We start from the raw sequence: 27965 nt of genomic DNA, 5'->3' as shown, positions 1-27965 counted from the left end.
CAAGCACCGGTGTTATGCATGCCCACTGCACCTCGCGGGAGCGCGCCACAGCGTAAAGAATAAACTCAGACATTTCAATGATCTGTTCGGCAAAGTTAGGTCTGGAAACGACATCACTTCCTTTTTGGCAGCCATCCATAACAAGGCATAACACCGGAGCCCTCCTGCGGGGAAACGTTGGTGCTGTTCTGAGTTTGTTCTAATCCGTCAAAATGACGGACTGCTTTCAGATTTTTCCGTCATTGTTAAAAAAAATCTGTCATAGACGGAATATATTCGGTTAACGCGACCTCTGATCACCACAACTATAAGATTAATAGCATTTGACTTTCTTTTTTTTTTTTGTGTTGTTTGTGAAACCCATCTCCTCTGAGCCTGTGAGTAACAAACAACAATGAAATAAAGCATGCTCACATCGATGCCGTGCAGAGAATGATGGGGGCTTATTGTTCAGTATTTCTTCAGGGAGGGATTCATCGAACACTTTAAACACTTTTGGAAGATGTTCGGACATTTAATGAAGACATACAGACTTGATTTAAGGATAGTGAACAATGGGTACATTTATTTCCCTTCTTTGCGTTTACATCTCTCCCACACACATCACAAGAGGTGCCCTGCCTCGTCTGAGGAACCGTCTGAAGTAATGCGTGATATATAAAAAGGAGTGACCAATGGCATGAGAGAATAGGCATTTATTAAGTGACCTCATGAAATAAAATCCCACCAAAGGGACCGTTTAGAAAAGTTGAACTGATGCCACCCCTCTGCTTTGTTTTAGAAAACTGACATCCCACCGGTCTATAGTTTCAAAATCACTCCTCTACATTTAATGAGGTAAAGATGACCAAGAATAACTGGAAATCAATGGCTGCCAGTGAAGTAAAATGTCATAAATCAAGTTTAAAGAGTTCTCTCCTGCTGATGTCCAGGTGTATATCAGTATGTAGTGTCTCTACTTTAAAGAGTCCTCTCCTGCTGATGTTCAGGTGTATATCAGCATGTAGTGTCTCTACTTTAAAGAGTCCTCTCCTGCTGATGTTCAGGTGTATATCAGTATGTAGTGTCTCTACTTTAAAGAGTCCTCTCCTGCTGATGTTCAGGTGTATATCAGTATGTAGTGTCTCTACTTTAAAGAGTCCTCTCCTGCTGATGTTCAGGTGTATATCAGTATGTAGTGTCTCTACTTTAAAGAGTCCTCTCCTGCTGATGTTCAGGTGTATATCAATATGTAGTGTCTCTACTTTAAAGAGTCCTCTCCTGCTGATGTTCAGGTGTATATCAGTATTTAGTGTCTCTACTTTAAAGAGTCCTCTCCTGCTGATGTTCAGGTGTATATCAGTATGTAGTGTCTCTACTTTAAAGAGTCCTCTCCTGCTGATGTTCAGGTGTATATCAGTATGTAGTGTCTCTACTTTAAAGAGTCCTCTCCTGCTGATGTCCAGGTGTATATCAGTATGTAGTGTCTCTACTTTAAAGAGTCCTCTCCTGCTGATGTTCAGGTGTATATCAGTATGTAGTGTCTCTACTTTAAAGAGTCCTCTCCTGCTGATGTCCAGGTGTATATCAGTATGTAGTGTCTCTACTTTAAAGAGTCCTCTCCTGCTGATGTTCAGGTGTATATCAGTATGTAGTGTCTCTACTTTAAAGAGTCCTCTCCTGCTGATGTCCAGGTGTATATCAGTATGTAGTGTCTCTACTTTAAAGAGTCCTCTCCTGCTGGTGTTCAGGTGTATATCAGTATGTAGTGTCTCTACTTTAAAGAGTCCTCTCCTGCTGATGTTCAGGTGTATATCAGTATGTAGTGTCTCTACTTTAAAGAGTTCTCTCCTGCTGATGTTCAGGTGTATATCAGTATGTAGTGTCTCTACTTTAAAGAGTCCTCTCCTGCTGATGTTCAGGTGTATATCAGTATGTAGTGTCTCTACTTTAAAGAGTTCTCTCCTGCTGATGTTCAGGTGTATATCAGTATGTAGTGTCTCTACTTTAAAGAGTCCTCTCCTGCTGATGTTCAGGTGTATATCAGTATGTAGTGTCTCTACTTTAAAGAGTCCTCTCCTGCTGGTGTTCAGGTGTATATCAGTATTTAGTGTCTCTACTTTAAAGAGTCCTCTCCTGCTGATGTTCAGGTGTATATCAGTATGTAGTGTCTCTACTTTAAAGAGTCCTCTCCTGCTGATGTTCAGGTGTATATCAGTATGTAGTGTCTCTACTTTAAAGAGTCCTCTCCTGCTGATGTCCAGGTGTATATCAGTATGTAGTGTCTCTACTTTAAAGAGTCCTCTCCTGCTGATGTTCAGGTGTATATCAGTATGTAGTGTCTCTACTTTAAAGAGTCCTCTCCTGCTGATGTCCAGGTGTATATCAGTATGTAGTGTCTCTACTTTAAAGAGTCCTCTCCTGCTGATGTTCAGGTGTATATCAGTATGTAGGGTCTCTATGCATGGCCATGTGTTTGCCTTTGTAAAAACGTGTCTGATGTATTTCTAACAGAAAAGCTGGTAGTTATAAATCTTTTAACTTTTGGTTGTTGCAGTTTTTCTTGACTCCTCAGTTTTTATATCGATCTCTGCAGGACACAGCGTTTCCTACAATAACATGCCTTTTGAGGAACGTTTTTACTCAGAGTACTTAAAAGACCACAGGCCGCCTCAAACAGGAAGTCCCTCTGAGAAGCAGCCAGTGAATGTGAAGCGTGTATTTAATTTCCTGAAACATGCAAAAAAGTTGGAGGGTGAGAATACAGACGTTGTTTATTTGCACATTGGTGGCTCACAAAAGAACGTAATGAGAGCCAGAGAGATTCTTGATCCATCTGGACCCTCCTCATGTGGTAAACCCACCCATCTGGTGCACCCTGCAGGATCAAACTAAAGCTCAAGCATTATTTGCAGCAGTCTTTCTTCCCATGGAGAAATTCCTTTAAGTGTGAATTCCTTTTAATTAGGATGTTTTTGGCTCGGAGAGTTTCGGACACTCCTCTGTGATTGGCCAGTATCTGAGACATCTGGACAGGATGATGAGGGGAAACCCGCCCACACGGGGCACCCTGCAGATTCAAGCTGACGGAGAAAAATTCACTCAGAGATCTGCAATGCTGCTTCCCTTGATATCTTCAAGTCTTTATTCAAAACTCACCTGTTCACCACGGCCTTTGACCCCTAACCCATCGCAGCCTACTGCTATTTATCACAGTTTTACTTTATTATTTGCCCCTCTTGTTTGTTTGTTTGTTTGTTCACCATGTAAATCAGCAACGGGTTTATCACCAGGTAGGTTGACACGTGAGGAATTTGACTTGATGTCATGGTGCATACATAAAAGTAAAAAATAAATAAAAAGACAGATAGAGAACTATTTTAATATGGTAAAATATATCAGTATTTAAATAGAAATAGAAAGGAACCAAATATGGATTTAAATTCGGACAGGGATTATTTGCAGCAGTTTGTGTTCCAATGGAGAAATTCCTTTCAGCATGAATTAGTTTGAATGAGGATGTTTTTGGCTCAGAGAGTTTCGGACACTCCTCTGTGATTGATAAGACTCTGAGACATCTGGACAGGATGATGAGGGGAAACCCGCCCACACGGGGTAAAGCTAACGGAGAGGATTAACTGTAATGCGTTTTTTATGTCCAGAGCCTCTGGGAGGAGTGAAGAACCTGCAGGTGAGCGACCCGACCACCAACTCTCTGAGGGTCCGCTGGGAGCCGGCGGAGGGAGACGTGAGGCAGTATCAGATCATCTACGTCCCCACAGGGGGGGGAGCGGAGAGCATGGTGCGTTTCATTATCAATGCTCACTACATTTCATATCATATCTATCCATCTATCAGTTTTCTGTCAGTTGCTTTTACAAGAGGATGGAACGACCAGAGAGTTCACACACCTGGTGATAGCTACAATGTAAAAATGTGTTTTTAGTATTTTTAATGGCAGTTTTGAAAGACTAACTATTGCTGCAACATAAATCCATTGGGTCCATCTTAAACTGACGTAATGTGTGCTTTTTATTTCGATTTCTTTGTCCATTCTTTCTATTAAAGAAGGAAAATGTCAAGTAGTTTCTACAGAAAACACCATATTTTTTCATTTAATGACGTTATACATTTCTTTAATTGTCTCAGTTATTAGTTTACTATTTTACTAGTTACTAAAACAACATTATTGTAGCTTACTAGAACCTCATTGATAGATCCATTTAGTGGATGTTCTCAAGCTTTCTGATGAACCTGAACCTGCAGGTCTCCCTTGAAAAATAGATCAATGATCTCAACGGGACCTACCTGGTTAAATAAAGGCTTGAACCTCAAGATCTTTCTCAATATGGAAAGAAAAGGACATTTGAAAGTGATGATAATAATCAATACTTCATTCATAGTTTTGAGAATAGCTTCTATAAGAGAATGAGATACACCTGGTGAAGCTACTTTTTTAATAGTTTTTAGTATTGTTTCATTGAGTTTTAAAGGATTAGGAACTTCTGCAACAGAAAACCAGTCGATCCACACACAACTGGATCAATTGTCAGACGGTGTTAAAAGTAGATTTTTCCAACATTTCCCGACTTTCACAAATGTGTTTTTTGTCCTCTTCAGACTCCGGTATCCGGCATGTCGACCAACACGGTGCTGAGAGACCTGAAGCCCGACACCGATTACAAAGTGACCCTGGTGCCCATCTATGCCGACATGGAGGGGAAACGAGACTCAGAGAACGGGAAGACAAGTGAGTGTTTTATTTTATATAAATATTTGTGATTTATTTAAAGAAATTGAACATTTTATTTAAATTCTGATGTTTATATGAATAGTTGTATTTTATTTGATCTTATCTTTTACTGCTTCAACTTTTCTGTTTATTTTAATATATTTATTACATTTTTTTAATTTTAATTATTAGATTTTATTTAGATTTTATTCTTGCATATTATTACTTCCACCTCGGTTCATTTTTACAATATATCTATCTATATTTTTTTCATATCATTTTTAAATAGAGCAACTCATTAAACACAATTTCCCCCAGGATAAATAATGTATTCTGATTTCTTTGTTTATTAATTGTGGTGTGTCAGAAAACAAACCCTTCTCTTTTCCTCCGTACCCAAATCTCTTAAAACGGGGGTTCAACGGAGCTGATCCAGATTTGCTGCGGTCATGACGTAATATCGGAAATGTGTGCTACCTTTTTATATATCTGAGACCTATAATATGTGCCTGAAAATAGTAAAATAGGAGACCTTTAATAAAGTGCATATGAGATAATATGGTATAATTACAGAACAAGGAAGTTTATTTAGTCAATGAAAAATATCTTGAAAATCAGCAGATGTCACCTTCCTGTGATTGACGCTTGCTTGCAGGCTCCATCTGTTGCTGATGTGACGAGGTCAAACGGAGAGTAATTTGTTAGCGGCTGTAACTCAAACAGGAAGTTGACGGATGTTTCTCTGTGTGTGTTGACAGAGGCTCTGGGCGGGGTGAAGAGTCTGCAGGTCTCTGATCCCACCACCAGTTCTCTGAAGGTCCGCTGGGAGCCGGCGGAGGGAAACGTCCGGCAGTATCGCATCTTCTACGTCCCTTCATCCGGAGGAGCCGAGGACATGGTGAGACATCAGGACCACTTCCTGTTCTATAAACACAGGAAGTTGAACTTGCAGATTTAAGAGACGATAGAAGGTATACTTTTATTGATACGAGTTTGGGAAAATTCCTTCGCCACAGCAGCATGGAGTTTAGACAAGCATTGCACTTAAAATATATACGTATCAACAGTGAAATATGTATACCTCGAGTATCCCTTATTGAATATACAATATTAATATACAGTTTAAGAAATGTAATTGAAGTGTGGAAATACAGTAAGTGTCAGTAATTGATTTGGACATAGACTGGCAGTAAGACTTACGTCACAATCAACAATCAAACCCTATTAATCTTTGCAATTCAGCATGAATATCTGAATTATACTAAAACACAGTTGTCAATATTGTGATTTACATTATTTAAAAGAAAAACCAAATTAACCCCAGGATGAAAAAATAATAACGTATTGTTATCCGATTCAGATCAATTCTACCTTCGGTAATCCGAGCATGCTGAATTTTCATTAAACTCCCAGAAATCACATCCGAGATAATGTGGATTGTTCATATATATGTGTGTGTGTGTGTGGTGTGTGTGTGAGCAGGAGCAGGTCACAGGTGGTACCACCAACGCCGTCCTGAAGAACCTGTTGTCGGACACTCCCTACACCGTGACCGTCGTCCCTGTTTACCCCGAGGGGGAGGGAATCCGCCAGTCTGATGACGGGAAAACACGTAAGTCTTCAAACTTTCCGAACTGTTTTCCATTATTTTAAGCATCTTTGAGCATTAGGAAAAGTGCTATACAAATCCCGTGTAGTATTATTATTATTATTATTATTATTATTATTATTATTTGTATGATAATCGGAGCCAGTGTGAACATGGAAAAGGAAAGGGGCCCCAGGATGGAGCCTTGAGGAACTCCGGGTTGGTTTCTGTTCTGAATTTGTATCTTCATGGTTTATAGTATTTATTGTGAGTCACTTTAGATAAAAAATGTAATGACTTAAATGTAATGTATGTGATTAAACCCTGCAGCTGAAGACCCTGGTGCAGACCTTTATGACAGTTATGAATAATTAGGGATGAAAGACTCCCAAATCTGGGGCGCCTTTTTTTAATTAGAAGTTTATATTTCTGCAGTAAAGATGTCAGGAGAGAAACTCACTCTTCTTTTAAAAGGAAATCTAAAACGTGTTAAAGGAATAAAGTCATGTAACACATGGATGGCCTGATCAGAAGAAAAAAAGCATCTGCTTTTAGAAATTCAACTCTCAGAAAATATAAAACTTTATTCATTCCTCATCTTTGGACTGTTTTCTCTCGCTAAAGAGAAACATGAAATAAAAACAGGACATAAAAAACACATTTCTCTTACTGGTACAAATATGTTTTCAAATGCAGCTTATTCCTATTTATTTACTCTCAGGCCCCGTCAGGTTTTCATTTATTCTTTCTTTTCCTCCTTATTATGAAATACTGTGAAACCACTTTCTGGCAATTTATAAATATTTTAGCTTGCCGTCCTTTTCTGCAGTTTCAATTATCAGGACTTTATTTTTTTCGATTGTGGTAAAGCGCAAGATAAAAACTCTATAAACCAAATTAAACTCCTTCAACACTTTAGGGCTGTTTTCGACTTAATTAACGCACTATAAACAGACTTAGTGGTAAGACATCTGCTGCTGTAAATGTGTAAACGTCTAGAATATGATACTTCTTCATTGGTAATGATATTTAAAAAGCATATTTGTACTGTAGACTTGGGATATAGTGTACTGTAGACTTGGGCAAATATAGTGGACACTGGATAGTGGAGGTACAAAACGAGGTCAACATGCTTATTTTTGATTGTTGGCTCTGATTGTTTTTTTTAAATGGTATTGGACTTCTTGGAGTTTCCCTTTTAACCACCTCCCTCCTGCAGTGAGGAAAAGGTCAGATGTCACTTTTTACTGAGCAGCTGCCAGCATTACAGGACTGAAGAGAAACAGAGCAGTCACTCCCTTGCTAAAATAAATGTCATAAACGTTGAGTGTTTTCCTGAAGTGAACCTGAGTCTGCTGCTCCTGGCCAGAGTTCACTCGTCGTTTTTTAACGTTGTTTTTCAGCAAAGTCTGACAGCAGAAACATCTTTATAGACAAACAGTCTATCCCAGGTGAGCCCTGAGTGGAAAAAACTACTGTACAAAGAGCCAGACCTCCTAAATCAGGAAGGGAGGATGGAACAAAAGAGAAGCTGCTCAGTGATTGATAGCAGAACTTCCAGCAGAGATAATATGGAACGTTTCAGCTCCTGTTGGAAAGTCTGCATGGAGGAATATTTGGTGTTTTGAAGAGTCTCCTGGGTGGTTTGATGTCCCGCTCTGATGGTTTTCTTTCTGGCCAGACAGCCTGCCATGCCCAGTCAGCAGAAATGCATCCTGGGGTTTTATTTAATTGGGAAGCTGTGAGGGAAACACGACTCCAGCATGCAAACACAAGCCTGAATGCTTCTCTTCTTGTGGGGATCATTCAGAGGCTTTATTGACTACATGTATTGTAATTGAATTCCATTTGTTTTATACAAGTCGGTTTTGTAGACAATTCAAATTTTTGAGGTTATGATTGCGACATATTTGTGGGCGAGAACTGCAGGGGAAAAAAATGCATTTGCCCATAATAGCCTGATCTGGCCTCCAATGTAAGATCATGAATGTTACTGTGAAACTGTACAATCAGTTTTTGGTGCCTTAAACCCCTAAAGTTATAGATGTATTATTCTAAATGGTTTGTGTTGAAGTATGTTCCCCATGGCTTGGGTTAGGGTATATTTATGTCTAGTTCGCATTAAAGCAGTCTAAATATGTGGACCTGTCGTTGAGTTGCAGCCCATTATAGGGTAAGATACAGGTTGAGAGGTTGTGTGTAATAGTAGGAACTTTACGGCATCTCACAGTTTGTGTTGGCCCTGGAGGAAACAGGCTACAAGGAAAAGTAATAATACAAAGTCAATTGGATATTACATATTTTCCCATGTCACTTTTCACATGTATTTAAGATGAAGTTTAAAGAGCAGATGTTCTGATCTTGGATTCCTGGTGAAAGCTCTTGAAGTTCGAAAACCACAATGACTATAGATGTGTAGTGCCTCATTTAGCCTCTTGGTGACTTTGCTATTGGAGCATTAGTCACTAAACCATTCTTTATTCTCCAAAGGTTTCAGGCTATATTCTCTCAATCAGGATGGTCTTCTTGCTATAGTTCAAACATGAACCAATGTTGTCAAGAAACCAATGCTGCGTTAAAAGGTTTGAAGGCCTACTCCACGCTTAGCAAAGAGTGTTTTTGATTCCTCTAGAGTGGCAGGAAGGTCAGTCTGAACTTGATAAGGTCACATGTTACGTCTGCGTGTTGGCAGGTGAGCTCCCGGTGAGTCAGTCCATCACAGCCCCTGTGTGACGTTAAGGACCTTTTTATTAGCAGTAACTCAGTCCACTGTTACCGTTTCTGTCCCAGGAGGAATTTGTCACATTTTATCAGAACAAAAATCACTGTTTCTGGCCAACACTGTGGAGGAAAATAATTGCTGAATGCTGCTATACAATAAAGAGAATTACATAATCTCTCTGGAGGAAAGAAGGCAATTTTGTGTTTGGATGATAGAAGTCAAACATTTAGACAGACTCTGTCCTCTGTATTTAAAGGTATTAAATGACGACGTGCTGATCCAACATTAGGGGGAAAGTCTTTATTGAGGAGGTGGAGGCTCTGTTGAAATCTACCTACTGCATCTAGTTCTGTTTTATTAGGTAAAGCTCCAAATACCAGGGGGATACGCACATCTGGTTTGGTTTAACAGGCAAGCTAAGGGCTTTTGCATAAACCCAGAACTGTGCTACTTCTCTCTACACGTCCTCCACATAGACACACTCATAGGCTGCACTCAGCAGCGCGTCCAGACTGACTGTGATGCATTGCATCCATTTAGACCATTTATTCCTTCATTAAATGACTTTTTTTCTTGATGGACGCCAGAGGTTTTGGAAGGTTATTCCAATAGAGAACTAAGTAGAAGACGGAATCAGATTTATTTCTTTAATAAGGTTCACCGAGGCTCTGACCTTTGAGGAATTTGCGTTTACATTACTGTGAACCTGTGGGTGCATTAGCTCTCAATAAGCCGAGCGATTGTAAGAGTCTTTCATAGACTTTGAAGAAGCCAAACGTTTCTAAAATGCATCATACAGAGGCTGTTTTCTTTTTACCGGCCGAAATGTCAAATTGCAGCTTCTTAAAAATGCAAAACATAAACCGACTAATCCCTTTGCATTCCATACATTTCTGTTTAGCTCTGAACGTTCCAACCGGGACCTTTTCAGGAACTTGTTTGTAAATCCATCAACCTTAGCTGTCGCTTTCCGGCTCCTAAAGTGGATATAACTTGGAACAAACCCTTTGTTTGTATGTTTGGTTGCTAAGTGAAGAGAGTCCTCCTTCCTCATTTCACTTTCTCATAACCTTTGTGACCCCTTTGCAGTTCCACGTACGCCACCCAGGAACATCCAGGTGTACAACCCCACCGCAAACAGCCTGAACGTGCGCTGGGAGGCGGCTTCAGGCCAGGTGCAGCAGTACAAGGTGGCGTACAGATCCCTGACCGGATCCAGGAACCCCGAGTCGGTGAGTTACTCTCTCTCTCTCTCTCTGCGGGCTGTACAAAACACAGACCGTCATTAGTGGAGGACATGCTTAAGAGGAACTGATACATGATTCATGGGCAAAGTTTGTCTTTTGTTATATTTAATAAAGTGTCAGGATGTTGGGGTAAGGCAGGACCCAAATGCAGTAACAAGACAGAAGGTCTAGTGCTTATAACAAAAAGCCGATGACAAAGAAAAACAAGGAACAATTTAAGATTGAGACCTATTTGAGGGTCAGTACTCCGGTAAGACAAATACAACTGCCCACAGATCAACGTCAACTCATGGATGTTACTGTGGAAACCGTTCAATCCGTCATATCTGTGAACAGTTCTGTCAAACCCTTCAAGTTGTGGATATATTCCTCTAAATGTCAAATAAAAGAGCCCCGGGGTCGGTGAGTTGCTCTCTCTCTCTGCAGGTTGTAAAAACACAGACTCTCATTGGCGTCCGAGAATCCGCCTGACGGGGGAGGAAGAGGTGCTCTCCCCTGAGATGACCGTCCCTGCTCTCAAAGGATTACAGCCATAAATACAAAGACCAATAACTGACAAGCTTTTATTTAAAAATCTGCGAGTGAGATAAGATTTATTTTTTGATTGCAAACTCTTAAAGGGTCGACCCTGGCTGGTTGTGATGTGGATCCAGGAAATTGTTGAGATAAGATGATTTTAATGGGGATTATAATGAAGTGGAATGATCTCATCCCACAAGCAGCTCTTGTCTTGCTTGTTCTGAGATAAAGGAGATTTCATGACGGATAAAGTGATGACTAATGGTTATTATCAGATCATCGAAAGATTAATTTTCCTTTTGTTCTTTCAATAAATTGTTAATTTAGTTCTAAAAAGGCCTAATACTTTTTAAAAAGTGTGGCTTGTAACGTGGGATCTGACTTTGTCTCAGGCTCGTTGGTTTTTCTTGACTTTCTTCTTCACTTGAGACTCTCTAGCCGTCGGGACCTGTTCACCCTCGTGCACTGAGAATCTGTGGTGCATTAACTTTCCATTGAATTGAGAATCTAGTCTTGACTTTGGACTTGTAAGCCAAGGCTATGTTCTTGACTCAAGATTCTATACTCTTCTTTTCTTGGAACCTTGGAACCTTTACTTTCTTCTTCACTCAAGACTCTCTCGTCGTCGGACTTGGGACCTGTTCACCATGACATTGTTCTTGTGTAGTGTGGACTTGTTAGCCTTGAGTTTGTTTTTGACTTGAGAGTCTGTAGTCTTGACTTGGGACTTGTTGGCTTAGACTTTCTTCTTCACTTAAGACTCTCTAGTCTTCGGACTTGGGACCTGTTCACGTTCTTGCACTGAGAATCTGTAGTGTTGATTCGAGACGTGTTAGTCATGACTTTGCATTTAATTGAGAGTCTTGACTTTGGACTTGTTAGCTTAGGCGATGTTCTTGACCCCAGACTCTATAGTCTTGTTTTCTTGGGACCTGTTTGCTTTGACCTAAAACTCTGTAGTCTTGACTTGTTGGCTGGATTTATTTCTTGACTTGGGACTTGCCTTGACTTTATTCTCTTCTTCAGACGATATAGTCTTAACTGGGTCTTTGTCTTAGGGCTTGTTGGTCTTATCTTAATAATAGTACGACTTGACGTTATACTTGTAGTCCTTGACCTGGTTCTTGAGGTTCGCTTGTCATGACTTGGTTCCTAATGTGGCTCTTGATTTGGCTCTTGACTTGTGACCTACTTGACTTCAGACTTGTAGCTCTTGGATTTTCCCACCTCTGGATACTTTTTGTTCAGCCAGTTTCCATTAAACAGTGTCCCTGAACTCGGGTTGCATGTATTCAATTGTCGAGAAAAGTTATAATAAAGTTGAATCCATCTGTTCTCCACATCTGATCAAACAGTGAGAAATGGTTCTGTATATTCTAAGGTTGTACATTTTGGCTATATTTCTATTTTTATGTTTCATCAAGTTGATGTTGCACAGATGTTAGAGCAGCAGTTATTACAGCGATGCTGGTAAATATGGAAATCATGACTTGTCAGCTTTTCCCTCCATCAGCACTGATTTCACGCAGCAGTGCACAATCTGGAGTCAAAAGAGAGTTTTATTACAACAGGAAGAGTCTGAGCTCTGGGGGAAAAGTTTGAAAACAATGCATGGCATACACATCTGTGACTTTCATCAGAGGAAGCTTCTTTGGTTGGAGATGTTGGAGCCATAAGGCTGTAATCTAATTTGGTGATGATTAGCATCTGTTTGACGACGCGGTGAAGCTAATATTACAGTATATCATCTGCATGGTCAACACAGAGAGTTGTTTATTGTTCCCCTGTCCTCACCGCTTCCTCTATCTATTTTCACTTCTGTTCTGTTTTGTTATAATTAACTTTGATGCTGTTTTGGTCTGGTTGGTTTGGCAGAGACACAGAGACACAGATATGAGCTCAGGAAAGATGTCCGATGATATTTCAGTCAAATTGAGCCTCATTTCAAACAACAGATGTCAAATATGCCGTGTTCAAACAGAGGAATTCATCATCTGTAGATAGTATGAGGAGATAGGGCTACTTTAAAAGAGAAAATCCAAGCTTGGTTGCATTGCATGAGTTCCACTTGAGTAGAAATAGCCCAAAACATTTCCACGGTTCAGCACGATACGGCCAAAACCATGTGGAAGCTCTTAGATTGCACCACATGTGATAGTAGACCATGTAATTCCAACAACATGGGCATCAAGTCTCAACTCTCCTGGTTTCAGGCTTTGTTCCAGATGTTGGCTGCAGGGATTTGTTCCCATCAGACACAACAACTTCAGTGAGGTCGAACAGCGACGTGAGGCGTTAAGGCCTGGCCATCAGTAGGAGTTTCAGCTAGTCCCAAAGATATGGAATGGGGTTTAGATCAAGTTTTACAACACAAGCCATTTCTTTATTGAGCTGGTTTTGTGTTTGCGTCACTGGAGACACATTAGACCTACAATTAGTACCCAAAGTTAGTTTAAGCAAACTGATTTTTAATTAAGTAGAGTGTGGACAACGTATTCTAGAAGCTATCCATCAGTTATTTTTAATTGGCCAACATCACAGCCCAACTTGGAGCTTTTTAGACAAAGTGTACTCTCAAGTATCGTCTCAGTGGATCCTTCAAGTCCACTTGTTAACACAGTAAACCTGACCCCTTTTTAAAAACTCATTATTACTCATAAAAACTGGGATTCTTCGGCTCCATTACCTCAGTCAGGGAGCTACATCTCAGCAGCTCTGCCTTCAGGAAATTACTGCACGTCCAATCAAACACAATTCATCTTGTTCAGAAGCCAATGGACTTATGCGTGGAGGGATTTGAACCGCGGCCAGCAGCAGTTTATGAGCTTCCAGTTGTGGTATCTCAACCACATCATCACTGAGCATCATCATGAGAACATCATCATCGCTCCTAAAACCCTTTGAGATATTTGCTATAACCAAAACAAAAGCTCCAAATGAGGGTGGCCTCGAGTTCAACCACCAGATATATTTCCCATGATGTAACCTCGCATTTTCAGTAACAGGGGATAAAGGCCGTGATAATCCCCGGGACAAGAGACGGTCCTTGTTGTCAGAAAACTCGTGTCTGAACCCGCTCTCCAGCCGCTTCCTCGCAGACTCTGTTTATCCGTCAGTCCACTCTCTGAATGAACGATTTGTTTTGCGTTTGACCTCCCGGGCCTTTGTTAGTGTTTCAGGAATACTCTGGCAGCGGGATGCATGTTTGTGGGATGAGCAGTGAGGTCATTATGTACACGATCACTGCCAGATCTCTATGTAATGCATGTCAGGCGCTGTTGAGATGTGACAGAATACAAGGAGAGCAACTTTTCCATAATGTTTGGGATCCACAGTTAGCCAGAAGAGTTCTCTGAGAGACCTCTCCACAAGCAGTTTCGATTGAAGTAAAAACTTTGATTTATATCGTCTCCAAATATATTGGGTTGTGTCTTGTCCAATGCAAAACCGTTCCACCAAATTCAATGAAAATTGGGCCTGTCGTTTTTTTCCAAAACACTGCAAAAATGCATCTCACAAAAGAACAAACCAGCAAATTGAACTGAAAACAAATCAGATTGAATTTTCTGGGAAGTCAAACACAGACTATCCATGACTGGGGAATGTTTCACAGAAGTTGTGGGATCTTTATTGAAGACAGACGATATAATATCAAAAACAAAACCTAGTTAGTGGAGGTAACTATCACATCTAGAACATTCATAAGTGAAAATCCTTATTTCTCTCTATGTTGTCCAGATTTCTGAGCAATAAACACTGGAGAAACATTTAGTACCGAAAGTAATGAATAAATAAGGAAAGTGTAGACGACAAAAGTCAGAAGTTAAAATACTCATTGTCCAGATTGTTTGTACTTTATTTAAACATTAGAGCTTGATTTGAACATTTTAGAAAGATTGTTCGAATCAAAGTTCTGAATACCTTCTCAATGGATCTTTCAAGTTGATTTAAACCCATTACCCATAAAACCTCCATCGTCTGAGGCTCACACCAACCAGGGAGGTCCATCTCAGCCCTATGTCTGGATACTTCTTTGACCCTTGGGTTTCTTCTCCTCTAAGGTCCTGGTTCCTGGAGGTGTGACCAACGCCTTCCTGGATAACCTGATCCCAGACACCCCTTACTCTGTCAACGTCTCCGCTCTGTACGCTGACGGAGAGGGATCTCCAATCAGAGGCAACGGCAAAACACGTGAGTACAATCTGACTCATGCTGATTATTGTTAACATCCACACTGAGTCATATGCATGTTTACGTAACATCCACTTCTTCATGTCTCTTCTACATCACCATGTGTCCCCTCTTCTTCATGTCTCTTCTACATCAACATGTGTCCCCTCTTCTTCATGTCTCTTCTACATCAACATGTGTCCCCTCTTCTCCATGTCTCTTCTACATCAACATGTGTCCCCTCTTCTTCATGTCTCTTCTACATCAACATGTGTCCCCTCTTCTCCATGTCTCCTCTACATCAACATGTGTCCCCACTTCTTCATGTCTCTTCTACATCAACATGTGTCCCCTCTTCTCCATGTCTCTTCTACATCAACATGTGTCCCCTCTTCTCCATGTCTCCTCTACATCAACATGTGTCCCCACTTCTTCATGTCTCTTCTACATCAACATGTGTCCCCTCTTCTCCATGTCTCCTCTACATCAACATGTGTCCCCACTTCTTCATGTCTCTTCTACATCAACATGTGTCCCCTCTTCTTCATGTCTCTTCTACATCAACATGTGTCCCCTCTTCTCCATGTCTTCTCTACATCAACATGTGTCCCCACTTCTTCATGTCTCTTCTACATCAACATGTGTCCCCTCTTCTCCATGTCTCTTCTACATCAACATGTGTCCCCTCTTCTCCATGTCTCTTCTACATCAACATGTGTCCCCTCTTCTTCATGTCTCTTCTACATCAACATGTGTCCCCACTTCTTCATGTCTTCTCTACATCAACATGTGTCCCCACTTCTTCATGTCTCTTCTACATCAACATGTGTCCCCTCTTCTTCATGTCTCTTCTACATCAACATGTGTCCCCTCTTCTCCATGTCTCTTCTACATCAACATGTGTCCCCTCTTCTCCATGTCTCTTCTACATCAACATGTGTCCCCACTTCTTCATGTCTCTTCTACATCAACATGTGTCCCCACTTCTTCATGTCTCTTCTACATCAACATGTGTCCCCTCTGTGGAAAGAGATTCTGAAAGTTTCAGGAAAAAAATATTCTCTCACTTTTTGTCCTGATCCATTTATATAAAAACCTGCAGCACTTTGGGCTGCTTTGTGCATGAAATATAAATATATATATATATATATATGTATACAAATAAAGTGTATTATGATTATTTCTGCTGCAGTGCCTCGAGGCGGTCCCAGGAACATGCGAGTTTATGACGCCACCACCAGCACCCTGACCATCGGATGGGATCACGCCGAGGGTCCCGTCAGGCAGTACAAGATCTTCTACGCCCCGCTGACCGGAGACCCCATCACCGAGTTTGTGAGTACACTTCAGAAAATCTCAAATAGCAATTGTCTGTGTAACGAAAATTGTCACATGACTTCTCGTCACCACCGCTAAGCTAAAGGTGGCTAATGTTGGAATATAAAGGAACTACAGCACGGCAGAGGTTGGAGAAGTACTTATTGTGCTTGAGTAAAAGTAGAAGTACTCAGATCTTGTACTTGAGTAAAAGTAGAAGTACTCAGATCTTGTACTTGAGTAAAAGTAGAAGTACTCAGCTCTTGTACTTGAGTAAAAGTAGAAGTACTCAGATCTTGCACTTGAGTAAAAGTAGAAGTACTCAGATCTTGTACTTGAGTAAAAGTAGAAGTACTCAGATCTAGTACTTGAGTAAAAGTAGAAGTACTCAGATCTAGTACTTGAGTAAAAGTAGAAGTACTCAGATATTGTACTTGAGTAAAAGTAGAAGTACTCAGATCTTGTACTTGAGTAAAAGTAGAAGTACTCAGATCTAGTACTTGAGTAAAAGTAGAAGTACTCAGATATTGTACTTGAGTAAAAGTAGAAGTACTCAGATCTTGCACTTGAGTAAAAGTAGAAGTACTCAGATCTTGTACTTGAGTAAAAGTAGAAGTACTCAGCTCTTGTACTTGAGTAAAAGTAGAAGTACTCAGATCTTGCACTTGAGTAAAAGTAGAAGTACTCAGATCTTGCACTTGAGTAAAAGTAGAAGTACTCAGATCTTGTACTTGAGTAAAAGTAGAAGTACTCAGATCTAGTACTTGAGTAAAAGTAGAAGTACTCAGATATTGTACTTGAGTAAAAGTAGAAGTACTCAGATCTTGTTTTTGAGTAAAAGCAGAAGTACTCAGATCTTGAGTAAAAGTAGAAGTACTCAGATCTTGTACTTGAGTAAAAGTATAAGTACTCAGATCTTGTTCTTGAGTAAAAGTAGAAGTACTCAGATCTTGTTCTTGAGTAAAAGTAGAAGTACTCAGATCTTGTACTTGAGTAAAGTAGAAGTACTCGGGTCTTGTTCTTGAGTAAAAGTAGAAGTACTCAGATCTTGTTCTTGAGTAAAAGTAGAAGTACTCAGATCTTGTACTTGAGTAAAAGTGGAAGTACCAGAGTGTATGAATACTCTGTAACAGTAAAAGTCCTGCATTCAAAATGTTCCTCAAGTAAAAGTAGAAAAGTATTCTCATCAAAATATAGTGAAAGACAGTAAAAGTAGTCGTTGTGCAGATTGGTCCATTTCAGAATAATAGATATGATATGTTTTATAATGATTGATCATGAAAGTGTTCTCAAAGCTGGTAAAGGTGCAGCTAGTCTGAATGACTTTGTATACTGCAGGGTAGCTGGTGGATTCACTCCAGGTGGAACGGGTCGTTTAATTTTTTATGTGAGAAATGACGTACTCAGCAGTCAGACTGATGTTAGGACACAAAGAAAGAATGCATCAGGATGAAAGTTTAATTTCATCCATTAGATCCCCTTCCTTTCAGCACTAATGAGAAAAATAATTTCAGATCATTTTTATTCTGGATAAATGCTTTGGATAAACTCTTAATACACTCTTTACGATGACACTTCGTGCAAACTATTCGATGAAGTCACCTCTCAGGATAACTTTGGCTCTTCTGGGTTATAAATCAGCGATTAGTGAGACTAATTACAGGCTCTGTTAAACAAACAACACAATTGGGGCCATAATGCTGTCATTAATAGTCCTTAATAACGAGTTAGAGGGCAAGCTGTGTCCCCCCCCCCCTACTCCTCTTGTTAGCATAGCACCTGTTTCTCCATGAGTCAGAAAACTGCAGCGATGAAAGCATTGCTCCAAACTGAAACTGACCGAAGAGCCTTTAGACATTTAAAAAAGCATGCAACTATTATGATTTAGCATCTGCGGCTAATAGAGGAGCTTTGTGTTTGTTCACAGCTTCTTCGAGCCAACTCTACTGCAATTTTCTGCTTCAGGACACGACATGATTTCTTCCTGTTTGATCGAGATTACTCTGAATAAAAGAGATGGAAACCAGATTTTGAAACTTGGAAAGTGAAACTGTGAGAAAAGTCACAATTTCATCACACTCGCAACTTCTTAGACTCTTTATCAAAACCAGGTTCAGACCGTTTCTTTCAGTTATTGATGAAAGCTGTGTTTGCGAGGCATTTATGAATCACGATTAGATTTATCTTAGAAAGTAAGCTCTAAAAAGCTCAAGTTGGGCGATAAAGGAACTACAGCACGGTCACATGACTTCACGTCACCACCGCTAAGCTAAAGGAGGCTAATGTTGGGCTATAAAGGAACTACAGCACGGTCACATGACTTCACGTCACCACCGCTAAGCTAAAGGTGGCTAACGTTGGGCTATAAAGGAACTACAGCACGGTCACATGACTTCACGTCACCACCGCTAAGCTAAAGGAGGCTAATGTTGGGCTATAAAGAACTACAGCACGGTCACATGACTTCACGTCACCACCGCTAAGCTAAAGGCGGCTAATGTTGGGCTATAAAGGAACTACAGCACGGTCACATGACTTCACGTCACCACCGCTAAGCTAAAGGCGGCTAATGTTGGGTTATAAAGGAACTACAGCACGGTCACATGACTTCACGTCACCACCGCTAAGCTAAAGGAGGCTAATGTTGGGCTATAAAGGAACTACAGCACGGTCACATGACTTCACGTCACCACCGCTAAGCTAAAGGAGGCTAATGTTGGGCTATAAAGGAACTACAGCACGGTCACATGACTTCACGTCACCACCGCTAAGCTAAAGGTGGCTAATGTTGGGCTATAAAGGAACTACAGCACGGTCACATGACTTCACGTCACCACCGCTAAGCTAAAGGTGGCTAATGTTGGGCTATAAAGGAACTACAGCACGGTCACATGACTTCACGTCACCACCGCTAAGCTAAAGGAGGCTAATGTTGGGCTATAAAGGAACTACAGCACGGTCACATGACTTCACGTCACCACCGCTGAACTAAAGGTGGCTAATGTTGGGCTATAAAGGAACTACAGCACGGTCACATGACTTCACGTCACCACCGCTAAGCTAAAGGAGGCTAACGTTGGGCTCATTTGGACACTTTTTAGCAACCATTGTTTTTAAATACCTTATTTCTGGCATCTAACAAAAAACACACAGGACAGGAAGTGCTGAAATGCTGACTAGTTTTTCTGGGTTTTAGGACTCATTCCTGCAGCTCTCTATCGTCTGCAAAGAAGAGAAATAAAGGCAGACATGATCAGTCTTTCCTGAAACAACCTCCCTGTTAATAAGTCTTTGAAGGATTTATCGCTTAAATGTTCTGTTTTTTTCTCATAGACGACGGTCCCTGGAAACAGAAACAACGCCCAGCTGCAGAACCTCCTCGCTGACACCCCGTACAACATCACGGTTCAGGCCATTTACGGAGAGGGTCCTGGGGGGTCTCTGAATGGAAACGGGCGAACATGTGAGTCTGCTGCACATTTATTACACAGAATCCTCGTTTTTATGACAAACCTTATTTTTTTAACCTGTTTTTAGTCGTTTCAGATTTTATTATTTCATCATTTTTTTATTATTACTTTCTGTGTATGCGGGTACAAAGAGAAACACTCCATTAGGTCGTGAGGTTATCTTTTAATGCACAGAAACGTAATGCATGAAGTTTAAACCTACTAATGCAAGGTGGCATATACTAATCAATTTAAGTTGCCTAAAATGGGTTTTGATGTTTTTTTTAAAATCCTAAAATAAAGAAAATAGCTATTCTAGTAAAAAATATGTTAAAAAAAACATTAGCTTTAACCATGAACTAAAGTCTAACAGGGTTCCCCAGCCTCAAGTAAAACAAACACAGGAGTTTCGTCATTCTGACTGTTGTAGAATTTACTTATTTTTGTAATATCCTGGCAACAAACCTAATGTTTTAACTTGTTTTTCACACGTAAACACAGAAGAGGAAAATGACGAGATAAGAAAAGGTGACCAATGACATATTCTGTTGTTTACATGTTTACTTTTCTCTCTCTCAGTGGGGATGTTGAGCCCGAGGAACCTCAGGGTCTCTGATGAGTGGTACACCAGGTTCAGAGTGGCCTGGGACCCAGTTCAAGCTCCAGTTCAGGGATACAGAATCACCTACAATCCTGCAGGTGAGGAAATAAATCACAAACAACACATCCACCGTAAAAACTAGCCAAGTATATTTGCCTAATATCTAGTCAGGATATGTCTCAACTCTTAACACTTGATATAAGACATTATAACTTAAGAAGTAACAACGCAGGTAGATATACTGTAGGGTTTTGTTTTTAGACAATGCATCTTAAGTAGCTGTTTAAGACTTTTGAAAGCATCTTATTTTTAGTTGGGTCTCAGATTAAAGAAGGTTTTCAAGCTGTTGTGGTATTTGTAAAAGATGGATCATCCGGTATAAAGGAACTACAGCACGGTCACATGACTTCGGGTCACCACCGCTAAGCTAAAGGAGGCTAATGTTGGGCTATAAAGGAACTACAGCACGGTCACATGACTTCACATCACCACCGCTAAGCTAGAGGAGGCTAATGTTGGGCTATAAAGGAACTACAGCACGGTCACATGACTTCACGTCACCACCGCTAAGCTAAAGGTGGCTAATGTTGGGCTATAAAGGAACTACAGCACGGTCACATGACTTCACGTCACCACCGCTAAGCTAAAGGTGGCTAATGTTGGGCTATAAAGGAACTACAGCACGGTCACATGACTTCACGTCACCACCGCTAAGCTAAAGGAGGCTAATGTTGGGCTATAAAGGAACTACAGCACGGTCACATGACTTCACGTCACCACCGCTAAGCTAAAGGCGGCTAATGTTGGGCTATAAAGGAACTACAGCACGGTCACATGACTTCACGTCACCACCGCTAAGCTAAAGGAGGCTAATGTTGGGCTATAAAGGAACTACAGCACGGTCACATGACTTCACGTCACCACCACTAAGCTAAAGGTGTAGTTGTTTTGACTATGAGTAGAGTTTGGTTTGGTAATTCTTCATGACTAAATCCTGCATGTTTTAATCTCTTTTTGTCTGTTTTCCAGGCACATCGACTCCCATGGATTTCTTCGTGGGTGACGTGACGTCGTACACTCTGCACAACCTGCTGCCCGGCACCCCCTACGACCTGAAGGTTGTCGCTCAGTACTTCGGGGGCAGGAGCGATCCTCTGCCAGGACAGGGAACAACACGTATGTTCAATAACAAGTCCTACTGTCAAGAACAAGTCAACAAAATAGACCGTTATTGTTAGAAAAATATCACTGGTCCCCGGCTTGAGTTTGTTGGTTTTTTTCTGAAAAATCTGAACATTCAGCCTTTTTCCTCAAATTTGGACTTTCTCTCAAAATTCTGACTTTTTTCTCTAAATCTCAAAATCCTGACTTTTTACTCAAAATAAAAAAAATTCTGACTATCTCTAAAAATTTGTCTTTTTTCTCAAAATCTCAAAATTCTGACTTTTTTCCCAAAATTCTATATTATTCTGAATACTTAAATGTCAACGGCTTGAGCTTCAATATCAGGATACATGTATTTATTATACTTAATATATAACAATATGTATACAAATATGTATATACCTATATATATATATATATATATATATATATATATATATATATATATATATATATATATATATATATATATATATATATATATATATATACACAATCAACAGACATATTTGAACATATGCACACATTAAGACATAAATAAAAGCACAACAATCAAACTAAATAACAGTCACCTCCAAAACTGTGAAAAATCCATAGCAGCGTAAAAAGTGTGTGTTGCTGGATTTGAGTGTGTGAGTGTGTGTGAGGTGTTAAAGGTCACACAGAATTGAGGCCCAGGAGGACCGTACAGATATATACAGATATGCTGCTCAATGGCTTCTTAAGGTAGATACTCTGGTATATTAATTGTGTCTCCCTGTCCTCTGCAGTGTACCTGAACGTGACGAACATTGAGACGTTCGACTTGGACCACGACAAGTTCTGCATCAAGTGGGCTGCTCACAGAGCGGCCACTTCGTACCGCATCAAACTGCACCCTTCAGACCGTAAGTCCCTCCACACTGAAGACACACTGAAGACACATTTGGAGTTCCCTCTTGTTGTTTTAATTATGTTTCTCTTCTAATATATATTTTTTTACATTTCTGATTGTTTATTTCTAGTCTTTTGATTTCTCTAATGTACTTGTCTTTTTATGCTGCTGCAACATATGTGTGAGCTTGTCCATCCCTACATCGCCAGTAGGTCCCTTAGGTTTTCAGACCAGGGCCATTTGAAGCTTTTAAAAAACAACTGAAGACCCATGTGTGTGATGTGTTAATGAACACATGTGCTCATTAACTTCGTCCCACATCAAACTCCACCCTGCAGACCGTAAGCCCCATTTGGAGTTCCCTTTTCGGAAGTTTTAGGATGCTTTGGTGGTTTTTTTCTCACACAAGTCCAGGTTATAGCTCTGGATCTGTTCACCAACGCTCCATGTTTTAAGCAGAGTCTCACAGATTCAAAACATAATTGGAAAAAGAGCATAAGCCCACGAGATATCAACACACAGCTTATAGTGGAGAAGTGTAGCCCCCATTGATGTCACATATATTTATCATTGTTGCTATCTTTGACTCAACATCTCCTCCTGGATCTTAAACCATTTCTTGCTTCTTGCTGAATGTTGTTATATTATTATGCCTTTCGTAAACAAGGACCATATATTCATCTGAAAAAGAGACAACATGATTCATTCTGGATTTAGCTATTGGCTCATTTCCATCTGTCGTCCCTAATCTCACCCTTCACACACAAACATTTCATAAACATTACATTCTGTTATTTCACGATACAGACTGAACTACTACAACGTCCAGCTATTCATCAGTTTACTAATAAAAGGCTCAAATGTGACTGAGCTGCTTTTCCAGATAGTACATTTGCAGAGCTTCTATTTGAAGACACTGGACGCAGCAAATCTTTTTTAGCATTTTAGGGTGAAGAATAAAACAACATGGCTGTGATTGCTTTTACTAGGGATGCACCGAATATTCGGCCACCGAAAATTATCGGCCGAAAATGTTTAAAAAGGCCCTTTCGGCTTTCCAATGTCAGAGAACAGGGTTACGTTGATCTTACTCCGCATATTTGTCCGGGTGTTTTGATTTCAAGTGGTGGAGTAATCCCGAAGTGGTGAAAGTCTTTGCAGTTACACCCCCTCGAGAAATGTCAGCTGAACACGTTTTACAAATCGCAATCCGCGCCTCTTTCTCTGATATCTTTAAATATCTCCAAGCGGCAGACATGTTGGCTGTGAGCCAGCCGCGAGCATGGTCGCGCGCCGTGCTTGTCGCCGCGTTTTGATTACGTCATCACAACAACACGTTATATGAAGAATTAAAATACCCTTGACTTGGAATTAATTTACTGTATGCATTCAAAAGTGCTGAATAAATGTTTTATGGACCCATAATAGTGATTATTATTTCAGTTAAGTTTTGCCATAATCATGTCTTTTTCCATAATCAGGCAGCTGAACAACATTGGTAAAAAATGTATACATTATATATACTGTATATATATTTATATTTATATTAATCATTTTCGGCCTTTCGGGCTTTCGGTTTCGGCCAAGAATTTCCCACTCGGTGCACCCCTACTTGTACCTCTGCTGCAGATCCAGCAGACTCATGTGTGGAGGCTTCCTCTCAGATCCTGACCCGAGGTGACTTGTTTGACTCGATGCATTCTTTAAAGTTTGCATTACGAGTCCAGGCAGATGTTTAGAGTCAAATCTCCAGATGAGATCACCTCTCAGATTTGTAGACGTGGTGTTGTCCTGTCTATCTTCAGCCTCGTTGTGATTATTACTCAAAGCAGGATGCAGGTTTTTGGCGATGGTCTTTGAAGAGCATTAATTGTGTCTCTTTCTAAAGATCACATCCTTTTCAATTACGGCGATCACATCTGCTTCATATTCTCACATGGACACCGGTTGGCGGTAGGAAACACCAGCGAGGCAGCATCTGTATTCAAACATCTTTATGGTAGTTATTAGACGTTAGGGCCTCTGCGACGGGCTGCCAGAGCAAATAAGGCTCTGCTATAGCGTGAGACAGACGATAACCGCGAGCAGAAGATCAGAAGTCCTCCCTCCCGTCAACAAATCTCACAGTGTTTGTCCTCAAGTGGAAATGCAAACAGAGACGGTGGTGAGACGTGGAAAAAGCAGATATTCCCTGCGTATTTAAAGCCGTGGAAACAGCGGTTAGAAGGAGAGCATGTGGCTGCCAGTTCTTTAAGCATGATCTAATATCCAGCTGAAATATCTCCGGATTATAATTTGTCTATCTTGATAAACGAGGGCCACTGTTTTGGAGTCGATCGGATCGGGAGGAATGTTTTTCTCAGAACAATTTATACTAGGTGTCCTCCGTCATAGCTTGTTGATATTACAGAGCTCATTCTCCAAGCGTTGCATCACCAGAGCCGCTGTCATTTAACACAGAGTGAGGACATTTAAGGTCGAAAAACACTGAAAAAGCAGCGGTCATCACGTAAACACACTTTGTTTGTTTGTGCTTACTGTGTAAATAGGGAACCTAATTATCAATATATCACTCCCCGCCCTGCAGAGATGTAAACAGTTCACAGAAAAGGCCATTTGTTGTGTTTCTTCATCACTGAGTAGAATTTAAGCAGCATTATCTAATCTTTTATTTTCCTCCGTTAGCAACCAAACAGAAGACACGGCAACTCTGATGCAACTAATAAATAAAAAATGCAAACAAATGAGATAAAGACACGACTGAAATCACTTTTTATGTAACTTTAATTCTATTCTGGAGCGTTTTTCAAAATAAGAGTTGGAAAAGTGTTTCACATGAAATAAAATAAGACAAATAAAAAATAGAAGCAATAAAAGATGAAGTCATAAACTCAAAGGCAGTGAAAACCTATTTTATAATCAGAATTAAAATAAATGATATATAATTAGATGTCATTTATCACAGTGGATACCAAACGTTTCACAACAATCATAAACAAATTATACAAAACAAAGAGGAAACAGTAGAGAAGGAAGTGAAACTCAAATCTAATTTATAATATAGAAAGTTGTCTGGGCTCTTATAGGTAGCTCCAAAGAGGCCAAATTACTGAAACAAAGTAAGAATGAATCATCTCGACATGAATCTGACTCAAATGGAGCCGAAAAGCTCAGCTGAAGTCAAGAGAAGCTGAAAAACAGCCTGAAGCTGCCAACATTTAGATCCAGATGTTGGCTTGAAGAGGCTTTTAGAGGCTGAAATGTTAGCACCTGGGGAAGTAATCCTTGAGTCATTGGTAATTATCATTAATGACACCCCTGGAGACACATATCATGGATAAATGTCTTAATTTTCACCACCTATCTTCATCTTTAATGGTGATTCAGAGCTGAAACACAGTTTAAAACCTGCTGGGTGCGGTTTACAAGTCTGGAGCTGAGACTTTTCAGCCATCTCAGAGAAGTCTGCTTCTTGTCTGCCTCAATATGTCCTTTTCTCTTTCCCTACTGAGTGGAGAAGTCGATGTTTCCCTTTGAGTTTAATCAAGCTGATGAATAAGTCCCATGTAAATGTATCTTGTTTAGGTCTTAAAACACGTGTGTCTTTAAATTCAATGCCAAATCAACAGTTTGAACGTAAACTGCCGTAATCTAGTAGAAGGCGAACTATCTGTATATCCCCAAAAATAAGTACAAATCTATACATTTATAAAAGCTAACCTAGGGACTGAATTCAGTGAAACTGTCAGTGTGCTATTTATCTAGAGACCGTTAGCTATCTTGCTACCTAGCGAATGTTAGCTATCTATCTAACAAGCTAACTAGCAAATGTAAGCAAACTATCAAAACGATGCTATATTTCGTAAAAGTAAGCTAATAAAAAACCAGATCTACTTAACAAACTAAAGCTTACGCTAGTTAACCTGTCAGTCTGCTATTTAGCTAGCGAACGTTAGCTATCTTGCTAACTAGCAAATGTCCGCTATTTATATAAAAAGCTAACTAGCAAAAGTAAGCTTTATTTCTAAAAAGCAAGCTAGCAAACGACCACTATCTACTCAACAAACTATAGCTTACGTTTACTTTTTATTTTTTAGATTTTGTATTTAACCAGATAAAAAGCATTGAGATACAACCTCATTTACAATGCTGTATCCAGGCCCTGGATCTGAGGTTGTAAGAGTCACAAACTGGAGCAAATCTGGCACATACTGTATATACAAAGTAGCTAACAAGCTAGCTAGCCATCTTAAGCTAGTTAGCTTGTAGTTTTTGACAAATTGGTGGCTCTCATTATTCAAATGACTACCCTAAGGGTAAGCAGTGCGGATTAGTGCTTTGTTCTTTTAGCCAGCAGATTCTCCCGGCTCCAAACATCCCTGTTTTAATTCCCTAATAGGTGTTATTTGGATAAACTTGTATTAGTTATCTAAATGGTACGTTTCTAACCTTAAAAAGTATTAAGACTATTTAATATTAAAGGTTAGAAACCGTTTCTTTGGTAAGTAAAGGTTGATACAGCAGTGCAAAGCAACCAGTAGCACCAACACAACAAAGCTGTATTGGAATCCCTGAGAGCAGCTGAAACATTGATTAAATGACGATCCAGTTGAATGTGTTCTAATTCTGATTTCTCTGATAATAAATATGTCTCCTCCTCCTTCCCTCTGCAGCCTCCAGTAAGGGTCAGCATGAGATCACCATCCCGGCTGGTCTTCCTCAGCACTGTTTCGAGGGTCTTTCTCCCGACGCTCTCTACACCGCCACCGTCTTCGTGCAGACCCCAAATCTGGAGGGTCCTGGGGTCAGCGCCAAGGAGCGGACATGTGAGTGTGAAACTGAAGTTTTACTCCTAAGATTCAGGTTTTTTTTTTTTTAATCTAATCTACAGACATTTGTCAAATAACTTTCAAAAGAAAGGCTTTGGCTAACCATCAGTCTGCCAAAGATTCAAAGGTGTTGTCATCAGGTGCTCAGCAGCTACAGGGTAGAAATGGCAATGTCATTTCTTCTGCCCTGAGCTCCTCCAACAATGCAACAAATATAATAAAATACAAGCATACAAATTGTAGGATAAGCAGTGCTGGAAAGTAACTAAGGTACTCTAGTTACTTTAAGTACAATTTTGAGGTACTTGTACTTGAGTATTTCCATGTTCCACTACGTTATACTTCTTAAATCAAACGTATTGACAGCAACAAGACGTGTTTCAATGCATTTTAACAATCAGAAATGGGAAAGATTGATATGTTTTAATATAAAATGCAAAGACATATTGCAGATTATTTTTACTTCATTGTACTTTTGCTGTTATTCTTTCTAATTATATAAAAATATGATATATTTCTGCAATAAGAGGCTTAATTGAACATTAACCTGCAGCCTCTATATCTCTGATAGAAAAACAGACTCTGAAACCACGCTAAACTGACATGACATTAGATGTGTGTGTGTGTGTGTGTGGGGGGGTGTGGGTGTGGGTGGGTGTGTGTGTGTGTGTGTGATATGAAGTTACCCCCCCCCCCCCCCCCTCACATCCAAACAATGACTTCACCCCCACACACTGTTTACTGTTCTGTATTTATTGATCTCACGTATGTTGG

General features: G+C 40.1%; 1 protein-coding gene across 1 annotated transcript in view; it reads left to right on the top strand.

Annotated features, from left to right (window-relative positions):
• The window catches only part of col12a1b (collagen, type XII, alpha 1b), a 169951-nt gene that overhangs the window by 99023 nt on the left and 42963 nt on the right, over nt 1-27965 (top strand). The window contains exons 40-52 of the mRNA XM_079645353.1: nt 2948-3119; nt 3642-3781; nt 4600-4729; nt 5470-5609; nt 6194-6323; nt 10111-10253; nt 14849-14978; nt 16150-16292; nt 19608-19737; nt 20303-20422; nt 21354-21500; nt 22259-22375; nt 27036-27188. Of these exons, the coding sequence (XP_079501479.1) occupies nt 2948-3119; nt 3642-3781; nt 4600-4729; nt 5470-5609; nt 6194-6323; nt 10111-10253; nt 14849-14978; nt 16150-16292; nt 19608-19737; nt 20303-20422; nt 21354-21500; nt 22259-22375; nt 27036-27188 (1795 nt within the window). The remainder of the gene's footprint in view (nt 1-2947; nt 3120-3641; nt 3782-4599; nt 4730-5469; nt 5610-6193; nt 6324-10110; nt 10254-14848; nt 14979-16149; nt 16293-19607; nt 19738-20302; nt 20423-21353; nt 21501-22258; nt 22376-27035; nt 27189-27965) is intronic.

The sequence above is a fragment of the Notothenia rossii genome (genome assembly GCF_949606895.1).
Source record: "Notothenia rossii genome assembly, chromosome: 8".
Lineage (NCBI taxonomy): Eukaryota > Metazoa > Chordata > Actinopteri > Perciformes > Nototheniidae > Notothenia > Notothenia rossii.
The sequence above is the reverse complement of the archived record's forward strand: the minus strand, read 5'-3'. Positions and strand labels throughout refer to the sequence as shown.